The 18,728-nt window shown below is 46.5% G+C and overlaps 1 protein-coding gene across 1 annotated transcript in view; it reads left to right on the top strand.

The window, feature by feature from the left end:
• The window catches only part of LOC126088461 (neuronal acetylcholine receptor subunit alpha-4-like), a 160,997-nt gene that overhangs the window by 64,712 nt on the left and 77,557 nt on the right, over positions 1-18,728 (top strand). Inside the window, exon 5 of the mRNA XM_049906603.1 lies at positions 2,504-2,714. Within this exon, the coding sequence (XP_049762560.1) occupies positions 2,504-2,714 (211 nt within the window). The remainder of the gene's footprint in view (positions 1-2,503; positions 2,715-18,728) is intronic.

Genomic DNA, 18,728 nt, shown 5'->3' with positions numbered 1-18,728 from the left:
AGAATTATATTAATTTCAGTGAAGGATGCCAGTGCTGGTTCTAATTGCTTGAAGTTTTGTGGAATGACCGTTTTTAATATATTCTCTTGCTTCTTCAATTGAGCAACTTAATCCTATATTTGCTGCTACGTTTAGAAAGTAATTGTTAAAAGTACTTGCAGCTTGTTAATTATGAGATAACATTGTCATTTAGTTTAATTGTTATGGAATCTTGTATGCTGAGTGGCTGTCGTGTCACAAATTTGACAATATCCCATACAGTTTTAATCTTATTATCTGTATTATTTATTTTTGTCAGCACATGCGTACTTCTGGATATTCTAATGACTTCCCTTAAACTACTACAGTATTCTTTGTAGACTGCAAGAAATATCAATTCTTGACTTACTTTGGCCTTTACATAAATTTCCCTCTTTCTGTTACTTGAGATTCCAATTCCCTTAGTTATCTGCAGCTTCTTTGCTTTTTTAAAATGTATGTTTTTGATAATTTTGTTGTTGTTGTTGTGGTCATCAGTTCTGAGACTGGTTTGATGCAGCTCTCTATGCTACTCTATCCTGCGCAAGCTTCTTCATCTCCCAGTACCTACTGCAACCTACATCCTTCTGAATCTGCTTGGTGTATTCATCTCTTGGTCTCCCTCTACGATTTTTACTCTCCACACTGCCCTCCAATACTAAATTGGTGATTCCTTGATGCCTCAGAACATGTCCTACCAACCGATCCCTTCTTCTAGTCAAGTTGTGCCACAAACTTCTCTTATCCCCAATCCTATTCAACACCCCCTCATTAGTTATGTGATCTACCCATCTAATCTTCAGCATTCTTCTGTAGCACCACATTTCGAAAGCTTCTATTCTCTTCTTGTCTAAACTATTTATCGTCCATGTTTCACTTCCATACATGACTACACTCCATACAAATACTTTCAGAAATGACTTTCTGACACTTAAATCTATACTCGATGTTAACAAATTGCTCTTCTTCAGAAACGCTTTCCTTCCCATTGTCAGTCTACATTTTATATCCTCTCTACTTCGACCATCATCAGTTATTTTGCTCCCCAAATAGCAAAACTCCTTTACTACTTTAAGTGTCTCATTTCCCAATCTAATTCCCTCAGCATCACCTGACTTAATTCGACTACATTCCATTATCCTCGTTTTGCTTTTGTTGATGTTCATCTGATATCCTCCTTTCACGACACTGTCCATTCCATTCAACTGCTCTTCCAAGTCCTTTGCTGTCTCTGAGAGAATTACAATGTCATCAGTGAACCTCAAAGTTTTTATTTCTTCTCCATGGATTTTAATACCTACTCCGAATTTTTCTTTTGTTTCCTTCACTGCTTGCTCAATATACAGATTGAATAACATCGGGGAGAGGCTACAACCCTGTCTACCTCCCTTCCCATCCACTGCTTCCCTTTCATGACCCTCAACTCTTATAACTGCCATTTGGTTTCTATACAAATTGTAAATAGCCTTTCGCTCCCTGTATTTTACCCCTGCCACCTTTAGAATTTGAAAGAGAGTATTCCAGTCAACATTGTCAAAAGCTTTCTCTAAGACTACAAATCCTAGAAACGTAGGTTTGCCTTTCCTTAATCTTTCTTCTAAGATAAGTCGTAAGGTCAGTATTGCCTCACGTGTTCCAGTGTTTCTACGGAATCCAAACTGATCTTCCCCGAGGTCGGCTTCTACTAGTTTTTCCATTCGTCTGTAAAGAATTCGTGTTAGTATTTTGCAGCTGTGGCTTATTAAACTGATAGTTCGGTAATTTTGACATCTGTCAACACCTGCTTTCTTTGGGATTGGAATTATTATATTCTTCTTGAAGTCTGAGGGTATTTCGCCTGTTTCATACATCTTGCTCACCAGATGGTAGAGTTTTGTCAGGACTTGCTCTCCCAGGGCCGTCAGTAGTTCTAATGGAATGTTGTCTACTCCTGGGGCCTTATTTCGACTCAGGTCTTTTAGTGCTCTGTCAAACTCTTCACACAGTATATAATTTTTTTAGGAAAGCAAATTTTAAATGACACAAATTTAGTAGGAAATAAATTGGATTTAAGATTAGTATCTCTTTCTACATGTACCTCATCCCATACCACCCCTCTAGTTTATTCTTAAAACACGCAAACACGACTGAGAGATTATATCTAATACAGTGTTTATCAGTGTCTGAGCATCGCATGCCTATTCAAAGCGTGGTATCTTCTGCTCCATTCAGTTACATATTGCAGAGTCTAATTTTCTCATTCAGTCATCGCTCACCTTTTATGTTCCTGTTTTCCCGATTATGTCTAACTTTTGGACACTATTGTCGATATTCAGTGATACACTCGACGATACACTAGCTTTGGATCAGATGCCATCGCAGAACCAAGGTACACAAATAAGCTATGCAGCATCAAATTTTCTCTGAGAATGACTAAGATAACGTGGAGAAATAAGTGTTAGGGTGGTCAGCGGCTGGAGACGGTGACCCGCGGTCGTGTCCGCAGCCACCCGACCAACGTTCCCGAGTGGGTGGACCTGACGGAGCACATGTGCGCCGTGACGAGCCCTGGCGAGGTGATGTGCATGCTGGGCATGACGGCGCCGGCGCACTGCCTCAGCGACTACCGCGGCTGGCCCCAGGACGAGCACAACTGCTCCTTCCACGTGGGCTCCTGGATGCTCACCAGCGAGCGGCTCTTCCTCAAAGATCTCCACGTAAGTACCACTCAAATCCAGATGTTCTGTGGCAACACGTATACAGCTGCTGTAAGTGCATTCACAATGCTGCACATACAGTATATGTGGGCTGCGGAAAGGGGAAAGCAGCCACAGGTGTCAAACGCAATTCTATGGACATCCACCCAAGATAGGGCACACAAACATTCAGAATTAACAACAGGCTAATGGGTATCGGTTTGTCTTATCGCTAAATGATTGTCGACATGGTTTTACACTCCTGTCAGATTAGAGAAGAGCAATGGGCTATTAATTTTTTATCATTGCAGGACAGATTTCCGTCCTCCTCAGATCTGGCGCAACAGTGGAACAGTGTAACACATCGTACCCTATCAGGGGTGACAGTCCGTCGCCCTTTTACTACGGCACAGATTACGTGCGCGTCGTCCACTTCTCCGCCTACCTTTGGCAAATGTGCAGAAACATGCTAGACAGCAATGGTGTATGGAACGACGTCACTGAGGATATTAATAGCATCAGACAGTGTTTCCGAACGAATCTAGGTTCTCTCTGTTTGAAGATGATGGCCGCATTATGGTTCGCCGCAAACAGGGAGAGCGGCATCACAGTAATACGCAACTTTATCAGCGGCTGTAGAGTTTCTCCAGTCGGTATACCCTAATGGGATATTTTGGAAATTTGTGGTAAGTTCCTATGGGACCAAAACATTGAGGGCATCGGTCCCTTTGCTTATAAACTTTTTAATCTAACTTAAATCAATGCTGAGGACAACACAGACATCAATCCCCTAGGGAGAACTCGAACCTCTGATGGGAGGAGCCGCGCGAGCCGTGGCAAGGCGCAGCCCCATAGGGAAGTGTAATACAGATGATCGGCCCACTAACACTACTGGCCATTAAAATTGCTACACCACGAAGATGACGTGCTACGACCGCGAAATTTAACCGACAGGAAGAAGATGCTGTGATATGCAAATGATTAACTTTTCAGAGCATTCACACAAGGTTGGCGCCGGTGGCGACACCTACAACGTGCTGACATGAAGAAAGTTTACAACCGATTTCTCATACACAAACAGCAGTTGACCGGCGTTGCGTGGTGAAACGTTGTTGTGATGCCTCGTGTAAGGGGGAGAAATGCGTACCATCACGTTTCCGACTTTGATAAAGGTCAGATTGTAGCCTATCGCGATTGCGGTTTATCGTATCGCGACATTGCTGCTCGCGTTGGTCGAGATCCAATGACTGTTAGCAGAATATGGAATCGGTGGATTCAGGAGGGTAATACGGAACGTGGTGCTGGATTCCAACGGCCTCGTATGACTAGCAGTCGAGATAACAGGCATCTTATGCGCATGGCTGTAACGGATCGTGCAGCCACGTCTCGATCCCTGAGTCAACAGACGGGGACGTTTGCAAGACGACAACCATCTGCACGAACAGTTCAACGTCGTTTGCAGCAGCATGGGCTGTCAGCTCGGAGACCATGGCTGCGGTTATCCTTGACGCTGCATCAGAGACAGGAGCGCCTTCGATGGTGTACTCAACGACGATCCTGGGTGCACGAATGGCAAAACGTCATTTTTTCGGATGAATCTAGGTTTTGTTAACAGCATCATGATGGTTGCATCCGTGTTTGGCGACATCGCAGTGAACGCACATTGGAAGCGTGTATTCGTCATCGCAATACTGGCGTATCACCTGGCGTGATGGTATGGGGTGCCATTGGTTACACGTCTCGGTCACCTCTTGTTGGCATTGACGGCACTTTGAACAGTGGACGTTACATTTTAGATGTGTTACGACCAGCGGCTCTACCTTTCATTCGATCCCTGCGAAACCCTACATTTAAGCAGGCTAATGCACGACCGCACGTTGCAGGTCCTGTACGGGCCTTTCTGGATACAGAAAATGTTCGACTGCTGCCCTGGCCAGCACATTCTCCAGATCTCTCACCAATTGAAAACGTCTGGTCAATGGTGGTCGGGTAGCTGGCTCGTCACAATACGCCAGTCACTCCTCTTGATGAGCTATGGTATCGTGTTGAAGCTGTATGGGCAACTGTACCTGTACACGCCATCCAAGCTCTGTTTGAATCAATGTCCAGGCATATCAAGGCCGTTATTACGGCCAGAGGTGGTTGTTCTGGGTACTGATTTCTCCGGATCTATGCACCCAAATTGCGTGAAAATGTAATCACATGTCAGGTCTAGTATAATATATTTGTCCAATGAACACCCGTTTATCATCTGCATTTCTTCTTGGTGTAGCAATTTTAATGGCCAGTAGTGTAAATCCGAATCTTCGAAACAAGGACGATACAGTCTCGTGGAATACAGTTAGTTAAATTCAGAGCTCCTGTATTTGAGGATGACTGTGTTACCATTAGGCTGCCACCGATCCACACTCTTGTTAACGAATAACAGAACACCTTTAATGACTAGAGAGAGGACGTTCATATTTGCAGGACATGTACCTTAGTATGTTCTACAGAAATGATTAGCATTTGAACCATGTTGGCCCGCGGTTACACGGTCAACATCAATATCGCGGCGCAACATCATCTACCGGTAAAATGTGCTTGTGGCTCTCATTGTCACTATTAAACAGAAGTTAATGGATCAGTGTGACTTGAGCAGACGTGCAGGATGCCTCACAGATGTATGTGCGAACCCTACCATCAAATCAGTGAGTTTGAAAGAGGGCGTATTATTGGCATGGGAGGATGTGATGCATCCGTCCAGGAAATCGCTGCTGGTGTTGGACGAAGTGTTTCGGCAGTGCAACGGGTGTGTGCAGGATGGTCGGTAGAAAGATGAAATGGGTCCCTCGCACCACCCAGACCACCTCGCAAGAAGATCGACACCTCATCCGAAAGGCATTGCAGGACAGATTTGCATCCTCCTCAGATCTCGCGCAACAGTGGAACAGTGTAACACATCGTACCCTATCAGGGGTGACAGTCCGTCGCCCTTTTATTACGGCAGAGATTACGTGCGCGTCGTCCACTTCTCCGCCTACCTTTGACAAATGTGCAGAAACATACTAGACAGCAATGGTGTATGGAACGACGTCACTGAGGATATTAATAGCATCAGATAGTGTTTCCGGACGAATCCAGGTTCTCTTTGTTTGAAGATGATGGCCGCATTTTGGTTCGCCGCAAACAGGGAGAGCTGCATCGCAGTGACTGCATTCGCACAAGACACACAGTGCCAGTTCAAGGCCTTGTGGTGTGGGATGCTACCGTGTACAGCCACAAATCACAATTGGTGCGTGTCCAAGGCACTGTGACCAGTGTGACCTTCGTGAATGACAACCTGCGCCCTGTAGCCATTCCTCTTTCTGCACAACGTCCAAGACGCCATTTTTCAGCAAGACAATGCTTGACCACTTGTTGCTGGATGAACACTTGCCTGTTTGGTGTCGGAGGATGTCAACCTTCTGTCCTGGCTCGCCAGATGACGAGACTTGTCGCCAGTCGAAAATATGTGGGGTATGGTGAAGCAATCGGTGCACTGCTGTGACCCATTGCCAGCTACCACAAATGAACTTTGGAACGAGGTGAGTGCAGCATAAATGGCTATACCACAGGACGCCATTTGCCCCTTACACGCGGCGATGCCATCACGCATGGAACAAGCTGTGAGGGCCAATGGCGGACCCTATGCCTACTAGACAACAGGACACATGCTGAACGGAGGCGACTGAAATGTTAATCATTTCTGCAGAGCATACTGATGTCACTATCCTTGTGAATATGAACGTCCTATCTCTAGTCGTTCAAGGTGTTCTGAACATGAGTGTATATTTCATCATTGATCACGAGAAAAAGATAAGGTAGATCAGGACACGTACAGGGTCTAGGGGTTGTTTGGTCACAGAATTGACTGCCCTCTGCAATAAAAAAACTGAGTGAAGGAATCAACGATGAACTTGAACGGTTGTCATGTGATGTTTGCCCAGACCAAATGCCACAAATAAGAGGGTAGCGTCTTTGGAAAAAGTTCCTGGGTCCCTTTTCGCATGTTGGCATAACTTTAAAAAAAATTAACAAAAATCGTCAGCAATAGCGGCCTAAGAGCTCCAGCACAAGAAGTGCGTAGAGGGCAGAGGAGTGGACAGACTTTCAGGGCACTCTCTTGTCCATGGGGTGGGAAACTGCCCCGAAAAGGCGGAAGAAGCAGCAATGATCAACGGTATGAGGATGCAGAAGACAATGGAAACCACTGCAATAAAGACACGTAATGTATATCCAAAGGATATGTGGCGTGTAATTGAAGAAAGTAACATGATGATCTCCCCACTGTCAAAAGATTCTGGATTAGTTACCCATTCGGCTCTCTGGGAGGGGACTGCCGAGGGCGAGTAGATGATGAGAAAAAAATGTAATAACCAACGACGGGATATTATTCTACGGGTTGCAGCATGGAATGTCAGAAGTTTGAAAGTAGTAGGAAAGCAAGGAAATGTGAAAATGGAATACAAAGGCTCCATCTAGACACAGTGAGGTGAAATGGAAAGATGACAAGTGTTTCTGGGCCGAGGAATATAGGGGTAGTATCAACAGCAGCATAAAATCGTAAAACTGGAGTAGGATTCATTATGAATAGGAAGGTGGGGCAGAGAGTGGGTTACTGTGAATAATTTAGTGATAGGGTTCTTCTCAACGTAATTTACAGCAAACAAACGCCGCCAACAATAGTTCAGGTATACATGCCGACATCAGAAGCATAAGACAAAGAGACATGGATAGTACATGAGGATACTGACTGAGTAATTCACTACGTTAAGGGAGATGAAACTCTAATTGTCATGGGTACTGGAATCCAGTTATAAACTAGTAACAGCGAATGCTCTCTTCAAGAATAACAAGAGAAGGAGGTATATATCGAAAAGCCCCAGAGACATGGGACGTTTCCATATCGATTGCATCGCGGCGTAACCTATCCCTTCCTAATCGATTTACTGGATTCGATATAGTTGATGCGTATGCCTAATGAAATGTTACAGCGAGAGAGGCTATCGTTACAAAAGGAAAATAGTACCGGTTAGTTGGAGGAAAGTGTACAACATACCCTTCAGAAGGAAGAATCTATTCTAAACCTAATCTAAATACTGATAATAATTTTGAAATGGGTGGAATATAGTGCAATCGGTGAGGGGGGGGGGAGGGAGGGTACCATGTAATATTTTTAATACAAAAAATACTTATTAGCAAAAAAGGGATAATTAAACGGTCGCCAGCCCAGTAGGGCAATGAATCCCGAGATCATAAAAAAGTAATGACAAAGGAAATTAAGCGAATAATCACTTTCGTGGCAATATAACGTTATTACACTTTTCAACAACACAGCAGTTCACGAGAAAATAAATGAATCAGAAAGCACTGAGTTTGTACTTAGTTAATTTGAAATACTAAATTTTGAAAGCAAAGTTAAATGCAGCTACTGGATCACTCATTGTTGGTGGTAGTGTAGGCACATAAACATAGTCTTTTATAACACCTCCCCCCCCCCCCAAAGAAATAATAACTTACAGTCAGGCGAGTAATGTAAGGCTAAAGCATTTGGTCCATTACGACCGATCAAACGTTTAGTAACGCTTTGATTTAAAAACTCCTGCACTTCCAGATGCCAGTGTGGCGGTGCCCCATCCTTTTGGTAAATGAAGTCCTTCGAATCAGTCTCCAACTGTGGGAAAAGAAAGTTCTCAAGCATATCGAGATATGTGCTCCCTGTAACAGTGTTCTCGACAAAGAAAAATGGATCATACATCTTTTCCCGTGAAACTGCACAAAACACATTACATTTCGGAGAGTCCCTCTCATGTTGTTCAACTTCATGTGGTCGTTCCGTGTCCCACGTTCTCACATTATAACGGTTCACCTTTCCATTTAAATAGAATGTTGCCTCGTCACTAAACACTAAGAGTGGAAGAAAACCGTCATCCTCCATCTTGCCAAGAACGAAATTACTAACTATGGCGGATGCGTTCGACGGGGACGGCCCGGCGATTTGCCTTGCCTTTTTCGGACTTGTTCATGCCATCTAAGATTCAGTCCTGTCGTGACTCTTGATAATGGAAACACGACTGAAGAAAAATCAAGACACGCTCATAGCATCTGTCGCCCTGGAAAAATGGTTCGACGATGTAAAATGGAGCTAGATGTTCGTCATTCTGAGAAAAATGGGAATAAACTATAGGGGAACATGGGTGATATACAGTATATACAAAAACCAACAAGGAAGAATAATAGTGGAAGACTGAAACTAAGTGCTCGGATTAAACTATGATGTAAAAAAGCTACTGTTTGCGTGAAACTCTGGTCCAATGTCGTAGAGGGGCATTTGGCCTTCATGCGATCGGGTTAATTAAATAAACAGAAAAGGCCCAAGACAGGGATGCCACCTTTCGCCCCTGCTATTTAACCTATACATCGAAGAATCAATGACGGAAGTAAAAGAAAGGGTGGGATTAAAATTCAGATTGAAAAGACAGCAGTGATAGGATTAGCTGATGATATTGCTATCATCAGTGAAGATGAAGGATTACAGGATCTATTGAATGGAATGAACGGTCTCATGGCTGCAGAATGTAGACTGAGAGTAAACCGAAAAAAGTCGGAAGTAATGAGAAGTAGCAGAGATGAGAACAACTTAACATCAAAATTGGTGATTACTAAGTAGACGAAGTTAAGGAATTCTGCCACCTTGGAAGCAAAATAACCTATGGCAGATGAGGCAAGGACATAACAGGTAGACCAGAACTGGCAAAAAGGGCATTCCTGGTCAAAAGAAGTCTACTAATATTAAACATAGACTTTGAGGAAGAAATTTCTGAGTACGTACATTTGGAGGACGCATTATGACAGCGAAGCCTGGCCTACAGGGAAGGTCGGAACTGAAAAGAATCGAAGCGTTTCCGAGGTGGTGCTACAGAAGCATGTTGAGACTTAGGTGGACGGATAAGGTAAGGAATAAGGAGGTTCTCCGCAAAATCGGTGGGATGTTGAGCTCGGATGGTGTCTCGGGGTCGCGTTGGTCTCATTCCGCCGACGACACAAGGCTCGTTCTCTTGTTGCCGCGGGCCGCGCCGCCTGCCTTTTCGAGCATCTCGGCTGCCGCCCTCCCAAGAATAGGGAAAAAGTAGGCCAGGACCTGGAAGCGGGCCGCGTAACCAAAGACAGGTTTTCCGCCTCCTCCGTCCAGAACCCCGCGGAACACAACAGTGCCAACATAGTTTAACTGGCAATCCCCTGCCAGCAGGCCCCCTTTCCGCTCCGGACATTATGACGTCTACACAAAATGCAAATACACACAAAACACAGGCAAATAATTACATTGTCAGTATTTACGATCCCCTCCCTGCCTCCCTCTCCTGAGTCTGCTCTTGATTGCCAACGCCCAACACCTCCTCGACCTAAATGACGGCAAGTGGAAGTCCTGTCAACCAAATCCTCTCCAAACCCACAAGTGCTACCCAACCCCACACCCCACATTCTATCCCAATTCCTCATATTCCCCCATATTCCCCCCTCCCCTCACTGAAGTGCACGTAGACGAAGCAGCGGCGTGCAACGGAGGACAGAAAGGGCAGACATAGGAAGAGCAGGAAACCCACTCCTCCAACCCAAATCGCCCCCGCTACCCCTGAGGAGCCAACGGTTCCTGAGCCATCGACAGCACCTGTCGTCGCCCTGGAAAGGAACTAGGAAACCGCTGCCCTGGAAAGGAACCATGAAACTGAGCGGGATTCGGAGGGCTTTCTGCTGGCGAGGAAAATCTTTCGCCAGCCAAGACTTTCACTTGCTCAGGGAGTGGAACCCAGCCCGAACAGGTTTCAGGCTGTGGCCAATACAGAAGACGAACCACACAAAACAGCACAGAATTACACATCACACCGCCTCCCACCAATCGTCACGGAGTTTCCCTGCAAACTAAGAGGAACTCTACAACATGATCAGAACACAACTCAAGGGTGATAACTTCATAGCGAAACCAACAGGGGGGGGGGGGGGGGGGGGGGACAAAATAAAGATCACACTGCACAACATAGAAGACTACAACACCATAAAAAAGGCCCTCACAGACAAAAGTATACCACACTACACGTTCCCCAGCACCAAGACAAGAAACAAAAACATCATCATTAGGGACCTTCCCAGACGGCTCTCTGCCCAGGCAGTTAAGGCAGACCTGACTGCCCAGGGATTTTTTGTCTGTCGAGCAGATGGGCAAAAATGGGGCACTGAGTAAGTGGCCGTTATTTTAAGTCACTCTGCCAGACATACCCCAGAACAGGCGTGAGATCAAAGCTGTTCTGGCAGTCCCTGTCACCACGGAGCCATTCCGCTGCAAGAACAAGGTGGTGTAATGCCTCAGGTGTCAGGGACTGGATCACATAGCCGCCCATTGCCAGATGCCCGTACGCTGGAGTAAATGCGCCGAACTCCACGACACCAGGACATGCACAATAAAACACATAGACCCGCAGATCAGGCGCTAATGACCGTAGCAGTTTTGCGCCCTAAAACCATAACAAAAAAAAAACAAAAAAAACCACAGATAAGGTGGGCACTGTGTGGGGAAAAACCACACGGCAGGGTAACAAGGCTGCGAGGTCGACAAAAAACACACACAGAAGGCAAAGGGTGCGAAGGCTGACCCCCACACACGAAAACAAGACACCACCATCCCATCAAACCACAGAGAGAGAGAAAACAGGACAACACACACAGACAAAACTTGGCTAAAACCAAGGCCTGACACACCAAGGGCAACATATGCAGAAGTTGTCTCTCCACCAAAGAGCGCCGATGGAAACGTCAAGAAATCGACGCAAGCCCAACACCAGACACAGGTGCAAGAACAACACCAGGAAAAACACAACAACCAGGTCCACCAAGACACAGGAAGCCTTAGGGAACCCCACACTCAGTCCACCCCTCGGATAAATTGTTAGGCATTATGGTCCAGACCATGAACCTCATCATGGAAATGAAGGAATTCAGGTAGGGCAGAAGCAGAACACTCAGATCCTTGTTGCCCTTCAGGCAGCAGTCCAGCAGTCGCTCCCCTCTGCGACTTCCTCAGTAGTTTCAAAACCCCATCATGGATTAATGACCAAATATCCAAGGCCTGACAATGTGCGTTTTTAACACAGACAGCACTGTTCTCCATCGACATATGCATGATGGGGGAAACCCACCTAAAACCGGGAATAAAAGCGACAGTTCCCAACTACGTTAGCTACCGTAAAGACAGGCCAACCCAAAGTCGGGGAGTGGCCAGTACATCAAAAGAGGGATCCCCCACCACCAGATATTCTTACCAGCTACCAATAAAATCGAAGCAGTGGCGGTGGAAGTAACCACTGGCACTGGATCCCTAACAATTGTTGCAATCTACCGACCCCCATAAGACGAGGGAGACATAGCTGCTCTAGGGCAAATTGAAGGGGAACTTATATAGGAGGCGACTTCAGTGCCAAAGACCCCGATTGGAACTCTAGAGTAACCTCCAGAGCAGGCACCAAACTGCGACAACTAGCGCGCAACCACCACTTTGAAACATGGTGTCCTGTTGAGCCCACACATTTTCCAAAAAAAAAGAGCTAGGCCCGACGTGTTAGACGTAGCCCTCACTAGAGGGATCGCGGTGTTTGTGGCCGCAAGGACAATCAACAGAATGTCCTCTGACCACAACCCAGTGATTCTAGAGGTCGATGTGGGAGAATGGGTAGCAGTTCCACGGTACCAGACGTCTTACAACCGTACAAACTGGGAGCGATACCGAGAAAGTGTAGCCTCTAATATCGCTCGCGCTCCGTCACCTACTGCCGAAACAGTAGAACAAGCGCTACAAGTCCGAACAGCTACCATATTGCAGGCACCGGAAGATGCCACTCCCCACAAAGGAACGGCCCGCCTCCCACAAGTGCAACTTCTGGAACCTTTACTAGCTCAAATTCGACACAAGAACAGAGTGTTAAAAGAGTGGAAGATCACTAGAAATCAGGCTCAATCGTCTACAGAGAGAGCTGAAGGCAGCGCTCAATGAGCACAGAAACCAGCAATGGCAAAACCGCCTCACAGCCCTCAAAGTAGATGATCACACACTATGGCAAGCAACCAAGCAATTCACCAAAAGACGCGTTAGGATGCCGCCACTGCACGGCGATCGGGTTCTGCTTCAAAAATGGTTCAAATGGCCCTCAGCACTATGGGACTTAACATCTGAGGTCATCAGTCCCCTAGACTTAGAACTACTTAAACCTAACTAACCTAAGGACAGCACACACTTCCATGCCCAAGGCAGGATTCGAACCTGCAACTGTAGCAGTAGCGCGGTTCCAGACTGAAGCGCCAAGAACCGCTCGGCCACAGCAGCCGACAGCGGGGTCTGGCCTACAGCCATTCTGAAAAGGCCAACGACCTCGCCGACACCTCTGAGAAGCACTTTCAAGGGGTAGAACCTCAGGATGAAGAACACGAAGAGATAGTCCGTCGTCAACTGGCTGTCTTCCTCAATGCTGAGGAGGACCCAGAGGACGAACCCCCACTTTTGCCCCCAAAGACGTGGCAAAAGTAATTAGGCCCCTCCCTACAAAAAAGACGCCAGGGCACGATAGTGTCACCAACCAGCTAGTTAAAAACCTCCCACCCTCGGCTATCGTACACCTCGCGAACGTCTTCAACGAGATTACTCGTACCTGCGAGTTCCCAGCATACTGTAAACACGCTGAAGTGGTCGCGATACACAAACCAGGGAAAGACCCTTTATTCCCGCAGTACTACAGGCCGGTTAGCCTCTTGCCAACTCTCAGTAAGGTCTATGAACGCCTCCAGCTTATTCCCTTACGAGTGACTTTTGCCGGATTTCCAATTCGGGTTCCAACAGAAGCACTCCGCCCCACAACAGATCTTGAGATTGGTGGAAGCAGCCAGAGGGCTTCAACCACTGAGGCTACTGTGGGATACTGCTACTTGATGTAGCCAAAGCCTTCGACTCAGTATGGCATAAAGAAATACTATAAAAGTTATACACACAGCGGTTCCCCGGGAGCATAGTCAGGTTAATCCAAAGCTGTCTCACGAACCGAACTTTCTCTGTCAAGCTAGAAACTGCTACCTCCACCCAATGGCGTATTCGTGCAGGGTTGCCACAGGGATCGGTCCTGGGGCCCGTTTTGTACAGTCTGTACACTGCGGACACTCCCACAGCCCCCCTGGTGCACACTGCACAGTATGCTGATGACACAGCCTTTTCCACTCGTAATGCGAATAAGGACCTGGTCATTCGTAGGCTACAAAGGGTTTTAGATAACACAGAAACCTGGGCCCATCACTGGCGCATCACCATTAATCCTGAAAGGTCACAGGCTATGCTGATCACATGGAGACTCGGGAGATCTGGACCCCCTCATCACCCCTCCCCCATTCACCTGCACCTACATGGATCCCGACTCCCCTGGCACAAATCCGCCAAGTATCTCAGCATAACCTTGGACTCGAGACTAATGTTGAAGCCCCACATAGGTGAGGTCCACAAGAAGGTCTGTGCCAGAATGTCCATCCTATACCCAGTCCTCAACACAACCAGCTCCTTTACCTGCTCTGTAGGAGTAAATGTCTATCAGGCCATTATATGGCCAGTAATGGAGTATGCATGCTCGGTCTGGGGATATGTGGCGAAGCAGCATCAGGACAAACTCCAAAGGCTGCAGAACCGCGCCTTCAGGTGGGCATAAACGCCCTATGACGATCTTCGACGACTAAGCCGAAGAGAAAAATCCCAAAATCTCAAAGTCCTAATACGAATGCCCCAACATTTCGCCAACCTCAGGCAAGTACAAGGCACCACGAGAACACCACCACAATACACAGACAGCCAAAAACAAACATAATCACACACACACATACACACACACACAACACACATTGTGGAGTAAAATCCAACGGGCTATAAACTCCTCCATACACTTCCTCAAGGAGGGGAAACTAAAAGGTGAGAGAGAGAGCAGACAGACCATTCCATCAGAACCGCCTGATGATGGCGGAAAGGTTATTCGCCGAAATGTCGTGGGACTTCAACGATTGCATCCGACTGGACACCCGAGAGCCCTGGAAACAGCAGAACTTCTGCTTACCAGTTCTCTACCGAAGGAGGTCATCAAGAAACCGAGACAAGGCAGTACAGTTCTACCTGGGCTGTACGGCCTGCCCAAGGTCCACAGAGAGGGTGCGTCTCTATGTCTGTAGTGGGTAACATTGGTGCAGCCACCTATGATTTGGCAAAGTACTTGACCTCCTTGCTCAGACCCATTGTAGATAAGTGTCCGCATCATATAACAAATTCTAGTGATTTTATGAGCAGACTTCAGTCACCTAAGCTGGAAAACAATGACTTCTTGAGCTTTGACACCGTTTCGCTTTTTACATATGTGCCTGTGGTACACACACTAGATTTTATTGGCAGTAGGTTTGGAGCTCACATTACAGCGTTGTTATAGCACACGCTTTCCTCGGTTTTTTGAACAATATGACAAGAGTCGCCATTGGCAGTCATTTGTCTCTTCTGGTGGCCAATCTTTTTATGGATTATTTTCAGGAGCGAGCATTCGCTTCAGCTATTTTAAAACCAACAGTATTTTGGTGATACATCGATGACACTTTTTTGTGAAGCCTCATGGTTTCGACAGTCTCCCAGAGTTTCTTCAGCATCTGACCTTCATATGTTGTTGTTGTGATCTTCAGTCCTGAGACTGGTTTGATGCAGCTCTCCATGCTACTCTATCCTGTGCAAGCTTCTTCATCTCCCAGTATCTACTGCAACCTACATCCTTCTGAATCTGCTTAGTGTATTCATCTCTTGGTCTCCCTCTACGATTTTTACCCTCCACACTGCCCTCCAATGCTAAATTTGTGATCCCTTGATGCCTCAAAACATGTCCTACCAACCGATCCCTTCTTCTAGTCAAGTTGTGCCACAAACTTCTCTTCTCCCCAATCCTATTCAATACCTCCTCATTAGTTACGTGATCTACCCACCTTATCTTCAGCATTCTTCTGTAGCACCACATTTCGAAAGCTTCTATTCTCTTCTTGTCCAAACTAGTTATCGTCCATGTTTCACTTCCATACATGGCTACACTCCATACAAATACTTTCAGAAACGACTTCCTGACACTTAAATCTATACTCGATGTTAACAAATTCCTCTTCTTGAGAAACGCTTTCCTTGCCATTGCCGACCTTCATATACGAGAACGTAAAATATACTATGGATATGGAGAAATATGGTTGCTTGCCATTTTTAGACGTCTTGATGTGACGTAAGAGCGGTGGCACACTTGGGCGTTCGGTGTTTTCAAACCCCACTCACACAGACCTATGTTTACAAGCTGCTATTTGCCACGATCCGGCACAAATGACGGGCGTTCTAAAGACCGTGAGGCATCGAGACCATACCATCTCAGATGCGGATAATCTGCAAACGTAACTGGGACACCCGCAGACTGTGTTCCTGAACAATGGATATTTGAGTCAGTAAGTACAGACATCCAAACGACAGAACGCGGAAGAGGATGAGGCCTTCAGAACACCAACTTATCTACCATATAATGGAAATATTTAATAGAGAATTAGCAGAATATAAAGATGACGTAAAGCAAAAGTAATCTTTCGTCCCAGCCGGCCGCGGTGGTCTAGCGGTTCTAGGCGCGCAGTCCGGAACCGCGCGACTGCTACGGTCGCAGGTTCGAATCCTGCCTCGGGCATGGATGTGTGTGATGTCCTTAGGTTAGTTAGGTTTAAGTAGTTCTAAGTTCTAGGCGACTGATGACCACAGATGTTAAGTCCCATAGTGCTCAGAGCCATTTTTGAATCTTTCGTCCTCCTTCGAAATCTCGGCTCTATTGTGCTGTGCTAGAGTTGCGAAACGCAGGTGTTTACAGGATTCTGTGCGAATGCAGCAAATCGTATGTAGGGCAAACAACGCGCACTGTGGAGAAACGTATTATACGTAGAACACCAGCGGCATGCTCGCCTCCTCCGAGCCATTAAGTCCGCTGTCGCCGAACACTGTATTTCCACCAGTCATTTGGTGAAATACAATGAAACAAAAATTGTGGCACACACGTCAAATTTTTGGAGCTTCATCGTCAATGAATCAGTGGAATCACGACCGTCTGAGTCTCTTATTAATCGATACGGTGGCTTTCTGTTAAACTCTGTATGGAAGCCTGTCACAGAAAAAATCCGTGCTCTGCGCAGCCGGCGTCGTTCTACTATTTTACCGAACGAAGACAATAGGTCTGATGTCGATGAGGCGAGCTTCCATAACCTAGGATGCGCGGCGCAGAGCACAGACGTGAAGCAGAAGCGCATGCGCTTCGAGACGTGTATGCGCAACGCCAACTGCATACACCACGCATGTGCCGGTAGGGTCTTAAATACGTGCCCTCAGTCTTTTTTCGTCAGTACTCAGCTGAAGATGGCCAGAGGGTGCGGCGCAATATCGTGTCAGCAAGTTGTAGACATCTGGTAGCTCGCCCGAAATTTTATGGAACAATCTGTATGCAGGGAAGGTCTTAAATTCCACAAGTGGTTTAATGATTCGCATCTGGAAGAAATTTGGCCACATTATATATTTCAGTTGCTTGGTAGGGGAAAACAAAAGACAGTGTCAGAGTGTTGCAGATAAACCATGATACAAGCTTTACTAATGATGTGAGGGGGCTCCGTAGAATATTCGTCCAAACAGTGTGGCTTTACGAAAGGTATGTCATACCGTCTGAGTCTGCAATTAGTTTGGTTTACTTTGCATGCTTTTAGTGTATGGGGTAATATTTTGCGACTACTCTGTCTCGGCTTATCCCTTTTGATTGGCAATTTTGCTATCAAGCAACGCTAATTTCTAGTGGCCATTATACGACCAAATCCATTGAATCAGTGTTGTTCTTAGTCAACGATTGACTATGCATAGTTGCTAGCACCTTCTTCTGTTGTGCTATAAGGCCATGTTCTCACCAGATGGAACACAGAAGACGAGGGGTTTTGCTAGCTCACAGCTGATAAGTCCAGGTATTTGTTTACACTAAGCTTGTACTAGTTCATCTCCTCCTCCCCCCTGTCTCTGTATATCCCCTCCCCCCCTCTCTCTCTGTCCATCTCCTCCCCCCCCTCTCTCTGTCCATCTCCTCCCCCCTCTCTCTCTCTGTCCATCTCCTCTCCCCCCTCTCTCTCTGTCCATCTCCTCTCCCCCCTCTCTCTGACCATCTCCTCCCCTCTCAATTTGTCAGTATCCTCCTTCTGCAGTCCCTGTTCATCTCCTCATCCTCTTCTCCTTCCCTTCCTTTTTTGTGTCTTCCTCCTCTCTTCTCTCTCTGTCCATCTACTACTCTTCTCTTTCTCTATTTCCTCCTCCCCTTCTGTCTGTTCAACTCCTCCTCCACCATCTCTCTGCCTGTCTCTTCTTCCCCCTATCTCCGTCCATCTTCTCCTCTTCCTTTCTCTATCCATCTCCTCTTCTCCCCTCTATCCATTCCCCCCCCCATCTCTCTCCTCCCCATCCTGTCTGTGCCTATCCCCTTCTTCCCCCTCGCTGTGTGACCATCTCCTCACCCTCCCATCTCTCTTCATGTTATCACTCACCGAGCGAGGTGGCGCAGTGGTTAGCACACTGGACTCGCATTCGGGAGGACAACGGTTCAATCCCGTCTCCGGCCATCCTGATTTAGGTTTTCCGTGATTTCCCTAAATCGCTTCAGGCAAATGCCGGGATGGTTCCTTTGAAAGGGCACGGCCGATTTCCTTCCCCATCCTTCCCTACCCTGAGCTTGCGCTCCGTCTCTAATGACGTCGTTGTCGACGGGACGTTAAACACTAATATCCTCCTCCTCCTGTTATCACTCTCACCCCAGCAAGAGACTAGTGGTTCTTACCCCTTCAGTATAGCCTTCCAGATTGTAAGTAATATGTGTATCAAATTTGATTCTAATTGTTCCAGGTTTTTGGGGTGACCTTTTTCCA

This window comes from Schistocerca cancellata, chromosome 6 (genome assembly GCF_023864275.1).
Source record: "Schistocerca cancellata isolate TAMUIC-IGC-003103 chromosome 6, iqSchCanc2.1, whole genome shotgun sequence".
In the NCBI taxonomy this organism is placed as follows: Eukaryota; Metazoa; Arthropoda; class Insecta; order Orthoptera; family Acrididae; genus Schistocerca; species Schistocerca cancellata.
Note: the sequence above shows the minus strand (reverse complement) of the source record. Positions and strands in the feature narration are given on the sequence as shown.